Source organism: Pseudonaja textilis, chromosome 2 (assembly GCF_049901715.1).
Source record: "Pseudonaja textilis isolate UNSWEBS1 chromosome 2, rPseTex1.2, whole genome shotgun sequence".
Classification (NCBI taxonomy): domain Eukaryota; kingdom Metazoa; phylum Chordata; class Lepidosauria; order Squamata; family Elapidae; genus Pseudonaja; species Pseudonaja textilis.
Window position 1 is genome coordinate 20,016,091 of NC_141991.1, and position 18,539 is coordinate 20,034,629.

An 18,539-nucleotide genomic window follows, 5' to 3' on the forward strand; every position below is an offset into this window, starting at 1 on the left:
CATTATTGTAGCAATGAATTAATAGGGGACAATGAACATTGTTGCATGAATGAGAACATCTATGTTCAGAATGTTTCCATCTGCTTTGCTCATACTTGTATTGCAATTATCTTAAAACGTCATTTAAAATCAGTGCAAAAATCAGATTAAGTTTGATGGATATCGTGAATTTTCTGGAGTCCCCTAATTGCTGGTTATTTAAAACAAAGTTTATTATTCAAGTGGATTAGCAGGGTCAATTTCCAGGTCAGAGGGATTGGCTTTGCTGTGCGGTGAGCTGAAACTTCTCAGCACTGTTAAAAATTAACCTCTGCTCTCATCCTAGACAGGACTGAAAAACAATATGAGTCACGAGGAGCCTGGAAACGTGCCTTCTGTCTCTCCAAACCTAATTAAACCTCCTGCTCTAGTTTTCCTTCTCTTCCAAACTTTGAAGATCTCTTAGCATTTCCCAGCTTGTCCAGGAGCTGACTCATAGCCAAGTAAGAAACCAGAAGCTTCAGGGATGACCTTGCAACATCAGCTGGCTTCTGGCACAGAAAACCCTGCCCTGGGTTTTGTGTCTAGCATTCGTGCTCTCTATGCTGCAGTGAAAGCAGGAAGAGAAGAAGAAGAAGGAGAAGGTGGAGCCATGGCTGCCGTCCTTCTCCCGGGAAACCTGCAAGATGAAGCCACTTGCTCAGTTTGCCTGGAATATTTCAAAGACCCCGTGTCCATCCAATGTGGGCACAATTTCTGCCGGGCTTGTATCACCAAGAGCTGGAAGAGCCTGGAGGTGGACTTCCCTTGCCCTCAGTGCAGGGAAGTGTTCAAGGAGAAAAGCTTCAGGCCCAACCGACAGCTGGCCAACATGTCTGAGATCATCAGCCAGTTCATCCTGCATGGTGGGAGAGGCCTTGAGGACGACAGGATCTGCGAGAAGCACAAGGAGGCCCTGAAGCTTTACTGCAAAGACGACCAGAAGACCATTTGCGTGGTGTGTGACCGGTCCCGGGACCACCGACCTCATGCGGTGGTGCCTGTAGAAGAGGCAGCCCAGGAATACAAGGTATGCACCTACCTGTCTGTTGCACAAATATTCTTCTCAGGTTTACAAACGTCTCGGGTCTACCTGTCTCGAAAGCCTTTCCACATTGTACCTGTTCTTTGCTGAAATCTACCAAGGGGCTAAGCTAGGCATGAGCTTCCATCGAGAAGGTCCTCGTTCAGTTTCGGGGATCTCCAAGAAGGGCTTGAGGAAAGCCCACCTCTATACCTTGAGGAGCTGTTGAATGCCTGAGATAGTATTCTGAAAGCTGACTCAGCAGCTAGGTTTAGACAACATGCTAAATAAACCTCAAGCTTGCTATATTCCCAGTACATGTCCTGGTTTAATGGGGTGGATGGCCTGTTTTCATCCAACATGCAGCCAAGCCAATAGCTAGTTTCTGGCATCTGCTGAACCAGAAAGTCCTATTTTAGTCTATGTTGTGCAAACTCACCTGTCTTTCTATGTTCCTTAACTTTTCCAGAAAAAAAAAATCCAGTAGAAGGGAAGCAATTTTGAGAAAAAAAAATGGTATGCACAAAACTCCAAAATGTTACCTATAAAAAAATCATTGCTAACCTTTCTGTGATTCTTTTGATTTCTTCCATTAATATCCCCCCTTGCCCCTAAAAGCTTAAGGAAGGATACATGGGGATTTCATCTCAAAGCAGCAACCCAGAATGGTGACCTGAAATACAATAATGGCTGGAAAAGTCACTGTGGTTGCAGTTGGGATTTAAATCATTGCAGTTGGAATTTAGATCATTGTCTTGGGGTTTCCTTTCCAAAAGTCCAACCACTGTACTCCTGTGATGAGAAAACTGAAGAAGATTTCAAACGAAAGAGGTTCACTTGGATCCCGTGTAAAAAACTATACATGAGACCTCGGTGGGTGGGTGGGAGTTATACAATACAATTCCCACCTGGAATTAAATTCCATAGTTGCCCCCATGTTTCGTTCCAAATTAAGCCAGGCTGAATCATATCTATTGAAAAATAATGAAATTGTTTTAGTTTTTAGCATTGGGCAAAACAGTAGCCTTTGGACCATTCACTTACAACAACTGAACCTCACAAGATGCAGGCCTGTGGCTGGTTCCCACTCGTATATTTCCCTTTATAGGGTTAAAAGTTGCAAGAGGATGGAGGGAAGAGGTCAGCAAAACCCACCCAAACCCCTGAGGGATCAGAAGAGCTGAGCTGCTAGTCAGCCAGCTGGGTCAAGCAGAAGTTCTGCAGGCTGGTGTGGACAGGGGCACTTCCTAGACACCATGACCTGGATTTTGTGATTTTCAGGGGGAGCAGCAGATTTAGGTACTTTGGTATCCCACATATCAAATGGGCAGGACTTTTCCTCGATCCTTTTTAGATAGGGAACAAAGAGAGGAGCTGATTGCACCTTAAAGCACAAATTAGATTATATAAGTTTTCTGTTCAAAATTAAATTACGATCCAAGACCAAACCCAGTTTTCCATTTTTTATTTTCCACAGTTTTCCATTTCCACCTTTTGTGTTCTCCAGTGGTAAACAAAATAATAACAAAAACAACATTTTGTAAATGTTTTCTCTTAGAGAGATAACCCTTTTATTCGCTTGCGTTAAAACCAGGGTAGACTCTTGTACAGTCCTAAAATTTCACACATATATTATTCCATTGGACTGTGGTCCATGAAATCTTGCACAGTAGAACATTTGTTTATCATGAACATACCACAAAGTTCCTCATTACAGTAGCAATGATTACCTTTTATAGTCTCCCAATATACTCTTTCCTCACTGCATTTAGTAGGATTACTAAAATCATCTCAAAACACTGAAATTAGCTTGCAAGAGTTCAAGTCAGAAAAAAATCCTGTTTTGATCCAATGACTATAATCACAATTTAGCAGGAAGGCAGGAAGGAAGGTGAAGACTTTATGTCACCAAGATAAATTAAGCTGTGCCATGGTTCTGCCTCCCCCATTCCCCCAGTTCTTTAATAATTATTGAAAGCAATACATTTTAAGTAGGATAGAGAAAGTAAGTTAGTAACAAAAGATGAACCCTGCAATTTTAATATATAAACTTCTAAAGCTGCCTACTGATGAATCCTAAATTCCTTTTGGAGTAAATGACTTTGGATTAACAAAATAGGGCTGATTGCAAACCTGAGATAATCCATGCCAGGCAAGGAATGGTTAAACCAAGACCTGAATTCCTGTTCTATTTCTGGAAGGAAACCTTCCCAAAGTGGACACAAGATCTCAGACTGACACTGATTCTCTGGAGAGCAAGAGCCAAGCTTGATCTTTGTGGCCCTAGTGCAAATTTCCAGACAAAAATAGAAACTGCAGCTGATGAGGTGACAAGAGCAGGTGAGCTGAGGCACTCTGGGAAGATTTGAGAAGCCAATTTCCTATGTAAGCTTGAGGACCTTCCTATTACCTTCTGCAATCTTCCTTTTTCTTACAAATGAAGAAATGTACAGATAGTCCTGGACTTAGGACCGACCACAACTGAGCCCAAAATTTCTTTTGCTAAATGAGACAGCAGTTAAAGTGAGTTTTTGCCCTATTTTATGACCGTTCTTGCCACAGTTGTTAAGTGAATGACTGCAGTTGTTAAGTTAGTAACACAGTTGTTAAATGAATCTGGCTTCCCCATTGACTTGGCTTGTCAGAAAGTCACAAAAGGGGATCATTTGACCCTGGGACACCGCAACTGTCATAAGTACATGCCAGTTGCCAAGCGGTCTTAATTTTTTTATATATATTATTTTTTATTATACATTTTCCTTTATTATATATCACATTTCCATTTCTGCAACGACAGTGTACTGTCTATATCAAGTCTCTTTTGAATAATATATACACCTTGCTTATAACCATTGTTCTCAAAATTATACAATATAATCTCTATTGAATACATATAATATTGTACACCATAATTATAACTATTATTCTCATAGTTATTGCCAAGCATCTTAATTTTGATCACATGATCATGAGGATGCTGCCATGGTTGTAAATGTGAAAAACAGTCATGTCACTTTTTTTTCAGTGCTGTTGGAACTTTGAACGGTCATTAAATGAACTGTTGTAAGTCGAGGACTACCTGTAGTTTGTAGAAAGTCTCTTTAGAAAGATTTATTGAGAAGAGAAACGTACAGTAAAGATAAGATATATTTAATTATCCATGTAGTAATTGCAGTTAGAATTGTATTTACACAAAATTGGAAAAATGAAAAGATTCTGACAGAAGAGAATGTAATAAGGAAAATACTAGAATGGGCAGAAATTAACAGATTAATACTTGCAATTAAAGAGAAGGAACAAACTGAATATGATCAGATATGGGAATTATTTTATCAATGGCTAGAGAAAAATATGAAAGCTAGAAATAATTATTAGACGCTTGAAATACAGAAAATACATTAATAGAATTGAATCCATAAAGAAGAGAAGTGTTATAGTGATAGAAATAATTTATATACTCATATGATAAGAATGTGACAAGAATAGAGAATTAATATTAAAATAATGAATATGGTTGTAAAATGCAATTGTTACGGCACAAGACATTTGTAACTAGACGACATACCGTTAAATGAAAGATGAAATGAATGTATGTATTTTAAATAAAATAAAAAAATATTTTAAAAAAAAGAGAAGAAAGAGATGGTTTCCATAATTTGGGCAGCTAAACTGTTTCTCATTTAAAGCCTATCTATCCCTATGTGTGTGTGGAGTCCTTGGTTTGTTTCTAAGAGCCTCCCTGGGATCTGCCAAGGGGGAGGATCTTTTCACTCAGAGACTCTTGCAGCTGGTTATTTACATCAACTTTTCAGGAATAGTTAGTCCTCTGGGAGTGAACTTATCGACCTGCTCTCTTCTTCCATTTCAATGCACAGAGAATCCCCACTCCTCCCCCTAGGGAGAAAGCACCAGTTGAATCAGAAAAGTAAGTGATCTCCTCCTGTTTTTATTTTTACTTTAAGGCAGCCATCTTAGAAGGCGAGGTTCAAAGGTCTACATTTGTCTCCATGTACAGATATCCAACCTTGGTCTCTATAGCATGGAGAAGATTAGTGATTTAAGGCAGGATTACACTTTAAATCAGCCTTCCCCACTTCAGTGCCTTCCAGATCACCAAGCTATTAAAACCGTACTTTCCGTTGAGTGGGACTCGGTATGATGGGGGTTGTGATGTAACAGACTAGATTTTGAAGTTTGTGTGATCCAGAAATTTCACGAGGAATTTATTTAAGCACACAGAACCTACATTATTTTTGATGTCCAGATCCAATCCCAGTTCAACTCTTTCTCATGGAAGAGTCCAATAGCAAGTCAACTCTACCGATGTTTGTGTGCAACTGCCTTATGCCAAGTCAGACTACAGGTCCATCTTGGACAAACCTGTTTGTTACACTGTTGATGCGGCTCTTGTGAGTTCCCTGCACACATATTTTCTTTGGAAATGACAAAGATTGCACCTGAACCCTTCTGTAGGGAAAATAGTAGCTCTATCTATATATTACAACAGTGGGCCCCAAATTTTATGACTTGGTGGTCCGGCAGGGGGAGGGGAGAGGGGAAGTGACTCATGCAAATGCTGGGCTGGCAAGCATGTGCGCCCGCCGGCCGATTGCTTGCAGACGTTGAGCTGCATGCGCACATACATGCACGCCAACCTGCCATTTGCACAAGTTAAGCTGCACAGATGCCCCGTATGCCATCCAGCCACTCGTGTGGCCCAGTTCCAAATGGGCCATGGCCCGGAAGTGGGCCGTGGCCCAGGGTTTGGGCTGGTGAGCACTTGCGCCCACTAGCCCACCTCTTGTGCAAGTTGAGCAGCACGCGCACATACATGCATGCTGGCCTGCCACTTGTGCAAGTCAAGCTACACGTGGTCCTGTGCGCCAGCCATGCTCATGTGGCCCAGTTCTGAAAGGCCCATGTCCCGGAAGAGGCCTGTGGCCCAGGGGTGGGAACCCCTCAGTAGTGGGATTCAAATATTTTTATTACCGGTTCTGTGGGCATGGCTTGGTGGGTGTGGCAGGGGAAGGATACTATAAAATCTCCAGTCAGAGGTGGTATTTGCCGGTTCTCCAAACTACTCAAACTTTCTGCTACCGGTTCTCCAGAACCCCGGAAGAGGCCTGTGGCCCAGGGGTGGGAACCCCTCAGTAGTGGGATTCAAATATTTTTATTACCGGTTCTGTGGGCATGGCTTGGTGGGTGTGGCAGGGGAAGGATACTATAAAATCTCCAGTCAGAGGTGGTATTTGCCGGTTCTCCAAACTACTCAAACTTTCTGCTACCAGTTCTCTAGAACTGGACAGAACCTGCTGAATACCACCTCTGGAACCCCTGTATTAAAATCTCCAAGAAGTTTTGACTTCATAGCCCTGTGAACTGTTTCACTGCAAGTTATTTAGAATATATTTCTATAAAAATTATAATTATATTTCAATACAGCAAAGACTGTGGCAATGTCTTCCTTCCTTCCTCTCATAGCAGCTTATCACAATACACTGAAATAGTAGTAAAGTGTTACACAATAATAAGAGTATGCCAGAATTTGCCATTTAATAGTTGGTGTAAGGGCATAAATCATTATAGCTAGGGGCTTCATAACATTCTTCACAGACTCATAATTTTTCCTGTGAATGCGTGGAATCTTCTCAAATCTTGATTGCCTCAAAATTGTGAAAGCATTCTTTAAAACATAACTGTATACTTTGGACCTTAGGAACAAATACAGACTCGCTTGGATTTCTTGAAGAAAGAGAGACAGGAACTCCTGGAATTCAAAACTCAGGATGACAAGAAGAGCCAAGAATTGCTGGTAGGTACTTATTGTTACTCAGAAATTGGCAAGCTTGTTCAGCATTATTCAGTCAGATACAGAATGCAGATATGTGACTCAATAAGATTTTTGAAGAAAATCTTAGTAAAGGATTTTGTTTGTTAATGTCTATGGATATTCTCAGTCATCTTAGGCTTTTTAAAAAGAAAACCATAGAAACTGAAAGACAAAAGGTCCTCTCTGAATTTGAAGGGCTAAACTCTTTTTAGTTTATTAATATCACAACCACAAACCAGGAGTGAGACTTCTGTGTTCAGAAGCACTGTGTCTCTATTTCCATATAATGAGGTGGAATAATAAAACATGTCACTTTATCTTCTCCTAGTAGTTCTTTGAAAAGCAGAATAGAATTAGAATAATATATCAACATCCTGTAGGAGAGGTTCTTCTCAGGCCCACACTAGAGATTTCTTTGAGAAACATTTATAGAATTCAATGTATATCTTGCTTTTCTACCTATAGGGCATTCACATACTGTACTGTAGATAGTCTTCCAAATGATGATTGACAATCTAGCATCAGTGAGAAAATACAGGTAGTCCTTGGCTTACAACAGTTCATTTAGAGACTGTTTGAAGTTACAACAGCACTGAAAGAGGGGTTTATAACCGTTTTTCACACTTATAACCATTGCAGCTTCCCATGGTCATGTGATCAAAATTAAGACATATTTATTTATGTCTTAATTTATTTATGACGCTTGCAATGTCCCAGGGTCATATGATCAACTTATGCGAACTTCTGACCGGCAAAGTCAATGGGAAAGCCAGATTTGCTTATCAACGATGTTACGAACTTAACAATTGCAGGGATTCACAACTGTGGAAAAAAATGAGGCAAAACTCACTTAACAAATGTCTCACTTAGCAAGAGAAATTTTGAGCTCAATTGTGGTTGTAAGTCGAGGATTACCTTCTAGTTTTAGGCCAGTCTCTCTGAAACTGGTGCTCTTCAGCTGTATTGGGAGTTAGCAAAGCATGGTGGATGATTAAACTGGTGAAGTCTATTCCAGTGATAATTCTTCTAGGATAATTGTCTTCTGCTCCCTTGTCTTTTTTCTTTCACTTTTTAAAAAGAAAACCATAGAAACCGAGAGACAGAAAGTTCTCTCTGAATTTGAAGGGCTACGCCAGTTTCTCCATGATCAAGAACAGGTTCTCCTTGGACAGCTGGACAAGATGGAGAAGGGCATTGTGAAAAGACAGAATGAAAACATCACAGAGCTGTCCAAGGAAATTTCCCTCCTCAACAAATTCATTGCTGATCTGGAGGACAAAAACCAAGAACCATTGCTTGATTTCCTCAAGGTAAGACTTAACAACAGACAAATATAGGCTCAATAGCAGTAACTGTGAGAGGGAACTTGGAGTCTTAGTGGACAACCAGCTAAATATGAGCCAGCAGTGTGCAGCAGCCAAAAAAGCTAATGCAATCCTAAGTTGCATTAACAGAGGGATACAATCAAGATCAAGTGAGGTCCTAATACCACTCTATAAAGCCTTAGTAAGACCAGACCTAGAGTACTGCATCCAGTTTTGTTCACCACATTATAAAAAAGATGTTGAGACTCTAGAAAAAGTACAGAGAAGAGCAACCAGGATGATTAGGGGACTGGAGGCTAAAACATACAATGAACGGTTGCAGGACCTGGGCTTGGCTAGTTTAGTAAAGAGAAGGACCAGGGGAGACATGATAGAGGTCTTCCAATATTTGAGGGGCTGCCACAGGGACGAAGGGGTCAAGCTATTTTCTAACGCACCTGTAGGCCAAACAAGGAATAATGGATAGAAACTGAACAAGGAGAAATTCAACCTGGAAATAAGGAGAAACTTTCTGACAGTGAGAACAATTAACCAACGGAACAGCTTGCCCTTGGAAGTTTTGGGAGCACCATCACTTGAGACTTTCAAGAAGAGATTGGACTGCCATTTGTCAGAAATGGTGTAGGGTCTGATGCTTGGGTGGGGGGTTGGACTAGATGACCTACAAGGTCCCTTCCAATTGATACAGATTATCTGTTATCCGTAAATATAGAAATGTTGTGTAACATCAGGTTTTTCCTCCATTAGCGCACATCACTGGGTGTTGAGAAAACTTAGCTATGGCTTACTCAATACACCAGAAGAAAATGCAGCAATTTAGTGACTGGGTAGATATACTGTGGCTAAACCTGGTAGGGCTTAGTTTCACTAACTTATAGCTTTCAAACGCTCATGTCAGAGAGAAGGAGATTACTAGTTGGATTTATTATTATGTTACCTGAAATCTTTTCAACTGGACATGTTTGGGGCATATTGCTTTCTTCCTGAATTGTTTAAATATTACAAAAATTATAACAGCAGTGTAGTACAGCTGAGCAGGCTAAAGATTACATAATTTTAGAAGTGTATCATAGAATTCTACTGCTCAAGGAAATGGCATTTATGTGCTTCCATGCCTCAATAAACAGGGATCAAATGTTACATAAAAGAGAAACTGTCTGGAATTATTGCTTACTTGTGTAATGTTTTAGGAAGAGACAAACCTGCTTGTGTTTCCTAATTCATTTAAATAAGTGTTTTTCAACCTTGGCGACTTTAAGATAAGTGGACTTCAACACCCAGAATCCCCCAGCCCGCGTTTCCACCCATCTGAAAAATTGCCAAGTTTGAAAAACACCGATTTAAATAAATGGAGGTTTTTATTTATTCATGAACTAGGGCCAAATGTTGTAATATTTCTTAGAATTGATAGAAAAAATGGTTTGGAGGTTGGAGGCTTTAATTCAACAAACTTTTCAAATGTAGGCCATTGGCTGTTTGTATTTATACTGGATAAATCCTTCTATTTTTGCCACTTGAAATTTGCAAAAAAAGTTCTCCCTGGCCTTAGGTTTTGGCCATGAGCATTACTCTCATGTTACACCTGATGTTTCCATACTATAGAGTTTCGTATGACTATTTAAAGATTGCCACATTCTTTTCTGAAGACCATAGCACTTGAGAAATTAAGGTTAAGGTCCCTTTAAGTGTGAATGGTATCTATTAATAGTCTACTGTACTTAAGCATGGTGCTGGAAAGTGCAGTGGGAAGTATGTTGAGTATTCTGCAGCTTTTTCCTTGATGATTCAAGGTCCACCTGATTTCATGACAACTCAGAAAGCTGAATTGGTTCTACTTTTTCAGGAGTGTTGTAGAAAGCTTTTCCCGATCAGATGACTAAGCCCCTTGTCTTTCTTAAAGCAAATCCTGTAGTTCCTGAGATGTAAACAAACTGAGAAGCAACAAGATATGTAGAAGGCTAGGGAGAAATAAGGCAAATTTATCATTTATTTATTTTTCAAATTGCCTGCAGCAGTTTACAGTACTAAGTAAAACCAAACTTTTAGTGAAAATGAATTAGGCCTAGACGTAAATAATAATAAAGGCAAGCTATCAGAATATTAAAAACAGTTGTTGCTACATTATGTTAAAAGAACTTCAAGAAGAAAAATGTCAGCTTGTAAAAATATAATTTATATAATGGTTTTCAGACTACATTTAAAAGTAATGACAGCCAAGGTCATACTGGTAGTCCTCGTTTAGCAACTTTTCACACTTAAGATTGATGAAAAGGTATATGACTTTCACAGATGTACAAAGCAAAGGAAAACTGATGTAGGATTATAAGCACAGTTGTCATTTTACTTGGTGCCTGCATTGCTTAACGACTGACTTGGGAGTCCCAATTGTAGTCACTAAACGAGGACTATCTACATTGCAATGAAGATGGAATTCACAGTTGTGGGGCCAATACAAAGAAGGATGATATTCAAGTTAATTGCAGCCAGGTCACCTCTCTTGGTGGCTCCATCAAAAGTCTCTTAGTTGATGAGTGAAGCCCCAGTTAGTAGTACAATAGACTAGGACATCTCTTTCCCTAATCATCTGTTCTTTTTTTCCTCTCTCTCTCTCTCTTGTAGGATGTGACAGCTATTATTGCCAGGTATGAAGCTGCATTTCCACCCTCTCTTTCCCTTTGGGTATGAACAAATCAAAAAATCAGTGACAGCTGTTTGGAGAAATATGGTCTCAAAGACATGCTGTGGCGCAGCCTCCTTAGATCAGGGTTAACAATTCTAGCTGTTGATGTCGTATTGGTATGGAAATAAGATACTCTTTGGCTCTGAAAGTCTTAAGTTTTGTTCATCTATATATGCGGTACAGCTAGTAGGAGCTAGATTGAAAGAGTAGTTTCTATGTATTCAGAGAGCTTGAGTTTGCTCAAGCTGGAGCTTAAAACTTTTGCTTTGCCTAAGGTTGCCCAACTTGCCTTATCTCCATAAATAGCAATGGCCTCTAGACTTATATACTGCTTCACAGTGCTTTACAACCCACTCTAATCAGTGTACAGATTCACTAACAATGTAGGTCCTCATTTTATTGACTTCAGAAGGATGGAAGGCTGAGTCAACCTTGAGTCGGTCAGGATCAAACTTTTGGCAATGGGCAGAATTAGCCTGCAATATTGCATTCTAACCACTGCCACACCATGGCTAATATAAAAATAAAAACCCCAATGAAAGTTGTCATCAAACTGTAATTTGTTGAAATTATTTAAATATGTGGGTGTACATATTCGCATAAAGTTAAGTTCTATACAGTTGTGCCTTGACCCCGTCCACTTTTTGGAATATGCCTGTCAATGTGTATGTCAAATGAATCTATGAACATAAAAAGGGATTTGCACTGTTGTCTTATGCGAGCCTTCCCAAACAAGTGTCATCCGGATGTGTTTTGGAACTTCCAAAAGTGCCGTTGAAAGAAATTCTGGAAATTCTCTTGGTGTATCTGGAGGCCTCCAGGTTAGGTCATCCTGGAGAAAATCTGTCCATGTAATTCCTAGGAATCTACTCTCAAGTTGGTGCTACTTAATCAAACAAATACCAAGCTGAGGGAAGGATAGCTTAAAGATTCAGATGATTTCAACCTTTCCTTCTCAGAAGTGTGAAATAGACTAATAATTTGTCCTTGAAGAATCTATCTAGAAGCTCTACTTCAGAGGTCTCCAAACTTGGCAATTTTAAGACTTGTGGACTTCAACTCCCAGAATTCTCCAGCATAGCTGGCTGGAGAATTCTGGGAGTTGAAATCCACAAGTCTCGAAGTGGCCAAGTTTGGGGATCCCAGCTCTACTTTATAATGCAAAATCTGAAATTTACTTAGAGCCAAAGAACCTGATTGCATTACAAATATTTCCTCTATTTTTTGCCATTAAATTTCCACTTGGATCAAAGCACAGGTGAGAAATAACTTTTGAAGCCTCAAACTTGCCAATTGTTTTGAACTATAATGGAAAGTTTACCTCCCAGTTCTGATATCTTCCTTTTTCTTATTTGTTAGAAGTGACAAAGTTAAATGTCAGAAGCCTATTCCAGTTTCCTCTGACATGAAGGGCCATGTCTCCAACTTCTCTGTGAAGACGGTGTCACTCAAGGAAGTACTTAAGAAGTTCAAAGGTAGAGAAAATGAACACTTGCCATGAAAATCTGATTATTTTAGCATCTAAAGAAACCTGGGGCATGGAAGCTCTGATGCTGGCAATGATTAATAACAATACTTGATTGTTCATATATAGCTGTCCTTGGAAAAAAGGAAATCAACAACTAGTTAGAATAGAATAGAGTAGAGTAGAGTAGAGTAGAGTAGAATAGAATAGAATAGAATAGAATAGAATAGAATAGAATAACAGAGATGGAAGAGATCTTGGAGGTCTTCTAGTCCAACCCCCTGCTTAGGCAGGAAACCCTACACCACTTCAGACGAATGATTATCCAATCTCTTCTTAAAAACTCCCACTGTTGGGGTATTTAGAACTTCTGGAGGAAGTTTGTAGGAAGTTTGTATGACTTCAATTAAAATTAAGAAGCAAGAGTGAAAATGGCACAAGTAAGATAAAATCATGCTATATTTATGTTACATTGTCTGATATAAAAGACTGATATAAAAGTGAGTAAGGCTATCCTTTTATAAATCTTAGCAGTAAAGTAATTTTAAATCAATCATATTAGTAAAGTAATTTTAAATCAATCATATTAGTAAAGTAATTAGTATTAATATTCTACACTTCTAACTTGACACCCAATTGTCTGCCTTTACTAATAAGTTTTACAACACTTATCTATTTTTACCACACACCATTCTCCTCAAGCATGTAGAGTCTGTTTTTGAGAATGATATTCAAGAAGAAGCTTTTGTAGTTAAATGGTCCTGAAATGGGCCAGAGATCTTTATTCCTAATATTATGGTGGCCAACCTAAAAGTGATGTTCTGTTGGCTAGATTGTTGGGAGATCTCATCAGTCTATGGAATTTATTCCCACAAGACATGGTGATGGCTATTTTTAGAATAGAGTTGGCTAATTTATAGAGGACAGGTCTATCAAGGCTTTTAGTTTTGAAAACTCAACTTTGAGTTGATTCTGATTCTGAAATACCAAGGAAGTATGGGTATCCTTGCTTACAACCATTTATTCAGTGACTATTCGATGTTACAATGGCACTGAAAAAATGACTTGTGGCCATTTTTCACACAACCATTGTGACATCCCCATGGTCACGTGATCAAAATTCAAACTCTTGGTAACTGGCATGTACTTATGATGGTTGTATTGTCCCGGGGGGTCATGTGATCACCTTTTGCGACCTTCTGACAAGCAAAGTCAACAGGAAATCCAGATTTATTTAACAACTGTGTTACTAACTTAATACCTGCAGTGATTTAGTTAACAACCTTGCCCAGAATGGTTGTAAAATGGAGCAAAATTAATTTAACTGTCTTATTCAACAATAGAAATGTTGGGCTCAATTGTGGTCACAAACTGAGGGCTACCTATATTACAGAGAAAGGGTCAGATCTCTGCCCTGGTTAGCCATTGTGAGAAACCAAATGCTATAACAGAGTGGTCCTTGGTCTGAATCAGCAGAGCTGTTCGTATGTTGTTATGACACGGGTGGGCTTCAAATATTTTAGCAAAGTGTTCTCTGTCTTGTTGCTAGGGTGTGTGGCCATGGTGGGCGTGGCCTAGTCAGCCTCCTGCACCTGGAGCCTCCAGGAAGGCGAAAATGGCCTCCCAGGTTCCAGAGGCTCTCTGGAAGCTGGAAACGGGTCTATTTCTGGCCTTCCCGAACTTCTGGGGGGCCCGTTTTTCACCCTCCTGAGCCTCCGTACATGCCCTGCACTTACCTGCATCCAAAACAGGCCACGTGGGGACTCCTGTAAGGGGTGGGGCCAGCCAGGAGTGGGATTTGGGGTTTCTCCAAACTGCACAGAATCTTAGCTAGGGGCTCTCCTGAACCAGAGGTGGCATTTAGCAGGTTCTGACCAGTTCTGGAGAACCGGTAGTGGAAATTTTGAGTAGTTCAGAGAACAGCAAATATACCTATGACTGGCCCCACCCCCATCTATGCTCTGCCTCCTGAGTCCCAGCTGATTGGCTGGTCTTCTTTTGTTGTCCTGCACAGGAGAACGGAGCTGGAAAGCAGGTTAGTGGGGTGGGGAGGGAATGGGGATTTTGCAGTATATCCTTCCCTTGCCACACCCACCAAGCCACGCCCACCAAGCCACACCCACAGAACTGGTAGTAAAAAATTTTGAATTCCTCCACTGTCCTGAACCCCTGTGAACCCCCAACAGCCCACGCTTGTCTTATGAGTAATATATACAGAGCAATGGTGGGATTCAAATTTTTTTACTACCGGTTCTGTGGGCCTGGCTTGGTGGGCGTGGCAGGAGAAGGATACTGTAAAATCTCCAGTCAGAGGTGGGATTTGCCAGTTCTCCGAACTACTCAAAATTTCCGCTACCAGTTCTCCAGAACTGGTCAGAACCTGCTGAATACCATCTCTGAGATAGAGCGTATGAGATTGAGGAACACTGAATTCAAGGTATTTGGATACAACTGCTTTCTGTTGCCTTTTAGATCTGACTCCTTGACAACTGTGTTCTCTTCTTTCAGATCATCTCCGGGATGAACTGGGGAAAGGTGAGAAAGGTAAATGTTATAAGCCAAGCAAAATTGTCAAAGCCAAAATCATGCATGGAGTGCATAGATTGTAGACTTCCTGTTTATGCTTTCTGTTACCATGACAGGGCACTTTTTCAAAGTTTAAATGTTAACCTTCTCTCCCACATGTTATTTTTCCATTAATTTAACAAAACATAGTCATAATAATTCATGGTTGTTCTTCTGGACTTGATGGAAAGGTAAATAAGATAGACTTTAAAAGTGCTGTTTCAATAATGATTACTTGCTACAAGTAGTCCCTGACTTATAACTGATTACGTAGTCACTGAAGTTATGACAGAACTCCCCAGGGGTATTTTCACCTCTGATCTAAAGTTCCAACAGCTGCCTTCCATCCCCATTGCCCTGCATTCACATAACCACATGTTATGCATGGTTGCATTTGCAGCCATTTGCAGAGTCCAGTGGTCATACAACTGTGTTTTGTGACGATTTTGCAGAAAACCAGCATTTACCTCCAGTTTTCAGGAAAACCGGCCCAAAGCAAACAAAGGTTCACTTTACAACTGTGGTGTTTGCTTAATGACCACCACAAAAAAGGTTGTAAAATTGAGTCGGTCATGTGGATGATTATTTTATGACCCTCACATCTTACAACCGTAATGGACGGGCTCCCTTATGGGCATAAGGTGAGGACTATCTGTAAAAGAATTCAATGTTTGACGCTGGTATGATAAGCAAGACAAATCGTATCCAGTTAATAGATGGGAATATTCAGGAAGGTTCAGATGGAAATCTTCAGGGTTTCCCAGTAAGCAAAGATATTTCAGTGAAAAATAAACATGTTGCTCAGTGCTGTTACTATGGCCTGCCTTGATCTAAACGGGTGTGGCATTATGGCCCTTTTATGATCTGTGAACTTCAACTACCCAAATTCCTGAGCCATGCTCATGTTCACAGGTCGTAAAAGGGACATATGATTCCCCTCCCTTAGCAAGGAGAGAAATTCTTTTTACTTGCAGACTCTTACCTAGGCATAGTTTTTGGGTTTTTTAAAAAAGAAAATGAAAACAAAGCAAAATACTCAACAAAAGAGAAAGAGGAACCTTCTAATTTTCACACCCTCTCTTTGCTGCTGCTGCTTTTCCTTGTTATTACTGTGGTTGTGATAGTTGACATGGCGCTATGTGCTTCAACTTAGAGGACTTGCTTCTGGATCTGGAGACAGCCAACCACCTCCTCCTCATCTCGCCGGATCTCAAGACGGTGCGGATGGGTTGCCGCAAGCAAGACCTCTCTGACAGCCCCAAACGCTTTGACACCAACTCTCGAGTCCTGGCAAAGGAAGGGTTCAAGTCTGGGCGGCATTACTGGGAGGTGGAGGTGGGATCCGCCGACGGCTGGGCCTTTGGAGTGGCCAAGGAATCGGTGCGAAGGAAAGGGCTGACTCAATTTTGCCCCGAAGAGGGCATTTGGGCCCTACAGCAAAATGGAGGGCAATATTGGGCAGTCACCACTCCTCAACGCACCCCGCTTTTTCTGAATGAGAAGCTGATTAAAATTAGAGTCTACTTAGACTACGAAGGAGAGGAAGTGTCCTTCTACAATGCTGACACCATGCAACACATCTTTACCTTTAACATCGCCTTCACAGAGAAGATGTTTCCGCTCTTCTCAGTGTGCTCCACTATAACCTATATTAAACTTTGCTCCTGAGATGAAAAGGATGCCTCGATAGAAACAGGAAGAAGCCCTGGTGATGCAAGTGCTACTTGTTTTGATATGGGGCTGACCTCCAAGGGAGACACCAGGGTTGTGGGGAAAATACGTGAGAAACCTGGCCACCTTCAGATGCCAGTGGGGTTGAAAACTAAATCTTGGACAAAGTTGCAGAAGATGCCACCAATTTATCTACGCCATGCAGGAGTCCTGTTAATAGCCTTGGTGTTTGAGCTTCTGTTTCTAACCCAAACCTATCACACAGTTAGGTAGGATTGCATCTCACCTACCTTGAATGTTGAGAAGAAGTGTAACGTTTCCCCTTCCTTTGGAATAGCTGTAGGGAATATGACAAAGAGAGGGTAAATTGTGTCAAAATTGCATACAGGACTGTCCCCACCCTCTAGCTGCTATGTCTTTCCTCCAAAAGAGTTACAAAGGGGACGTTTCGCAACAGGGAAGTGATGGATGGAAGGCTTTCCCTTGTCCAGTTCTTTCTCTCCAGCAGGGTCTCTGATTTGATGTTAATACAAACACCAATACTAACAGAATACTTGTAGCTCCAGGTTGAACCGTGGTGTCCTTAGTGCTCTCTGAATGGGGATGTTTTCTTGCAGACATTTCATTATCCAACTAGGTAACATCATCAGTGCTAGAAGGGAGTGGGCTTTACTCTCTGTTTTATATACAAGGATTGGTGGGAATGTTCTTGGTAGTTCCTTGATTAGGCTATTCTTTACTGCTCGATTGTTTGTCTCATTTGGTAACGCCTCGATTGGGGTATTGTTTACAGCTTGTACTTTGCTTGTAAACAATCAAGGGTAGAGAAACGTCTGCAAGAAAACGACCAAGCTCAGGAAGCATCAAAACCCCCACATAAACATGGTTCTTGAACCTTGGTATAGGAAAGGCAACTGGTCAAGAGTTGCAGGAAAGGGTAAAATAATCTGTGTTCTCTCTTTCTCCCTCCCTCCCTCTCTCTTTGGCTTCTTCTCAAGGTATCTTAGTGGAGGAAAGAGAATGCTTGGGGTATCAAAATATAAGATGCCCACATACTGTGCAGTTCCCAGGGGCAGTTGAAGAAAGATTTCATCCTACAGAATCACACACAATTAGAGCTAATGTTTCTATTTACTATTAAAAAAATAATTACTTTTCTTAAGTTTATTTTTTTCAGCTTTAGTTCTTGGACTTTGGGGTTTCTCAATGCAAACGATGTGTGGCTGGCTCTTGAATTCAGGGGAGATTCTCTTTGATGTGGCCTTGTGGGCTTTTTGCACTTACTGTACCTTGCAGTACAGAATTGATTGCTCGTGTGAAGAGGCTTTTGCAAATAAATCCTGAAGATGCGGATGGATGCCTGAAGACGCCTGCCCTTGGGCCTTGTATATGTGCACCCAGAGAACAGCAAGCCCTTCTCTTTGTCTAGCTAGACCCATAGTGGACAGTGGGGATTCAGTGGGCTTTGCTTGCCCATCCCAAATAGCTTGGAATGTACCATCTGTCGGACGGGATGCTGTGGACTTGCTTTACAAGAATCTATCCTGAAATGGGACCTGGGATTGACTAAGCTTTGGTGTGGCTCAGAAGAAGCACATTTGGGAAATACAATATTGATAATCTAGGTGTGGATTTAACATGCTCTCCTGGTAAACTACTGCAACCCTGAAATCAACCTGTCCGCATGTAAATAAACGGGTTCTTATCAAGATGCTTGGACAGTACTGTGTTCTTTTCGTTTGTTTTTTTCCCTTGGAGTAAAATGGCCTTAGGAAACCTATCTTGATGTTTCCATGGTTAGCAAAGTGGCGGGAGGAGAGGGAATTGAGGAAAGAGTGTTATTTTAAACAATCACCACACAGGTTGGGCATAAAGTCAATTCTGTATCATTTCCAAATTTTTACCTTTGCTATCATGGGCAATGATGAAAAGCTCCTATTTTTCCTCCTCTTGGATCAAGC

At 40.7% G+C, this 18,539-nt stretch overlaps 1 protein-coding gene across 2 annotated transcripts; it reads left to right on the forward strand.

Moving 5' to 3' along the window:
* The first annotated feature begins 327 nt into the window (after nt 1–327).
* LOC148126793 (E3 ubiquitin-protein ligase TRIM7-like) lies at nt 328–18,287 on the forward strand. Of its 2 annotated transcripts, none has more exons than XM_087928609.1 (7): nt 328–1,048; nt 6,759–6,854; nt 7,952–8,182; nt 10,817–10,839; nt 12,237–12,352; nt 14,851–14,886; nt 16,061–18,287. In XM_087928609.1, the coding sequence occupies exons 1-7, from the start codon at nt 506–508 to the stop codon at nt 16,573–16,575; spliced, it is 1,560 nt and encodes a 519-aa protein (XP_087784735.1). In that variant the 5' UTR covers nt 328–505; the 3' UTR covers nt 16,576–18,287. The 2 variants fall into 2 exon arrangements, with proteins under 2 accessions (XP_087784735.1, XP_087784736.1); XM_087928610.1 differs by having other exon boundaries at nt 346–1,048; nt 14,851–14,877.
* Nucleotides 18,288–18,539: the final 252 nt, after the last annotated feature.

Excerpts from the sequence above, each read along its gene's own strand:
- LOC148126793 (XM_087928609.1), top strand. The coding sequence starts at position 506 with ATGACCTTGCAACATCAGCTGGCTTCTGGCACAGAAAACCCTGCCCTG. Across the intron at positions 1,049-6,758 it reads AGGCAGCCCAGGAATACAAG|GAACAAATACAGACTCGCTT; the intron begins GTATGCACCTAC and ends TTTGGACCTTAG. Across the intron at positions 6,855-7,951 it reads AGAAGAGCCAAGAATTGCTG|AAAACCATAGAAACCGAGAG; the intron begins GTAGGTACTTAT and ends CTTTTTAAAAAG.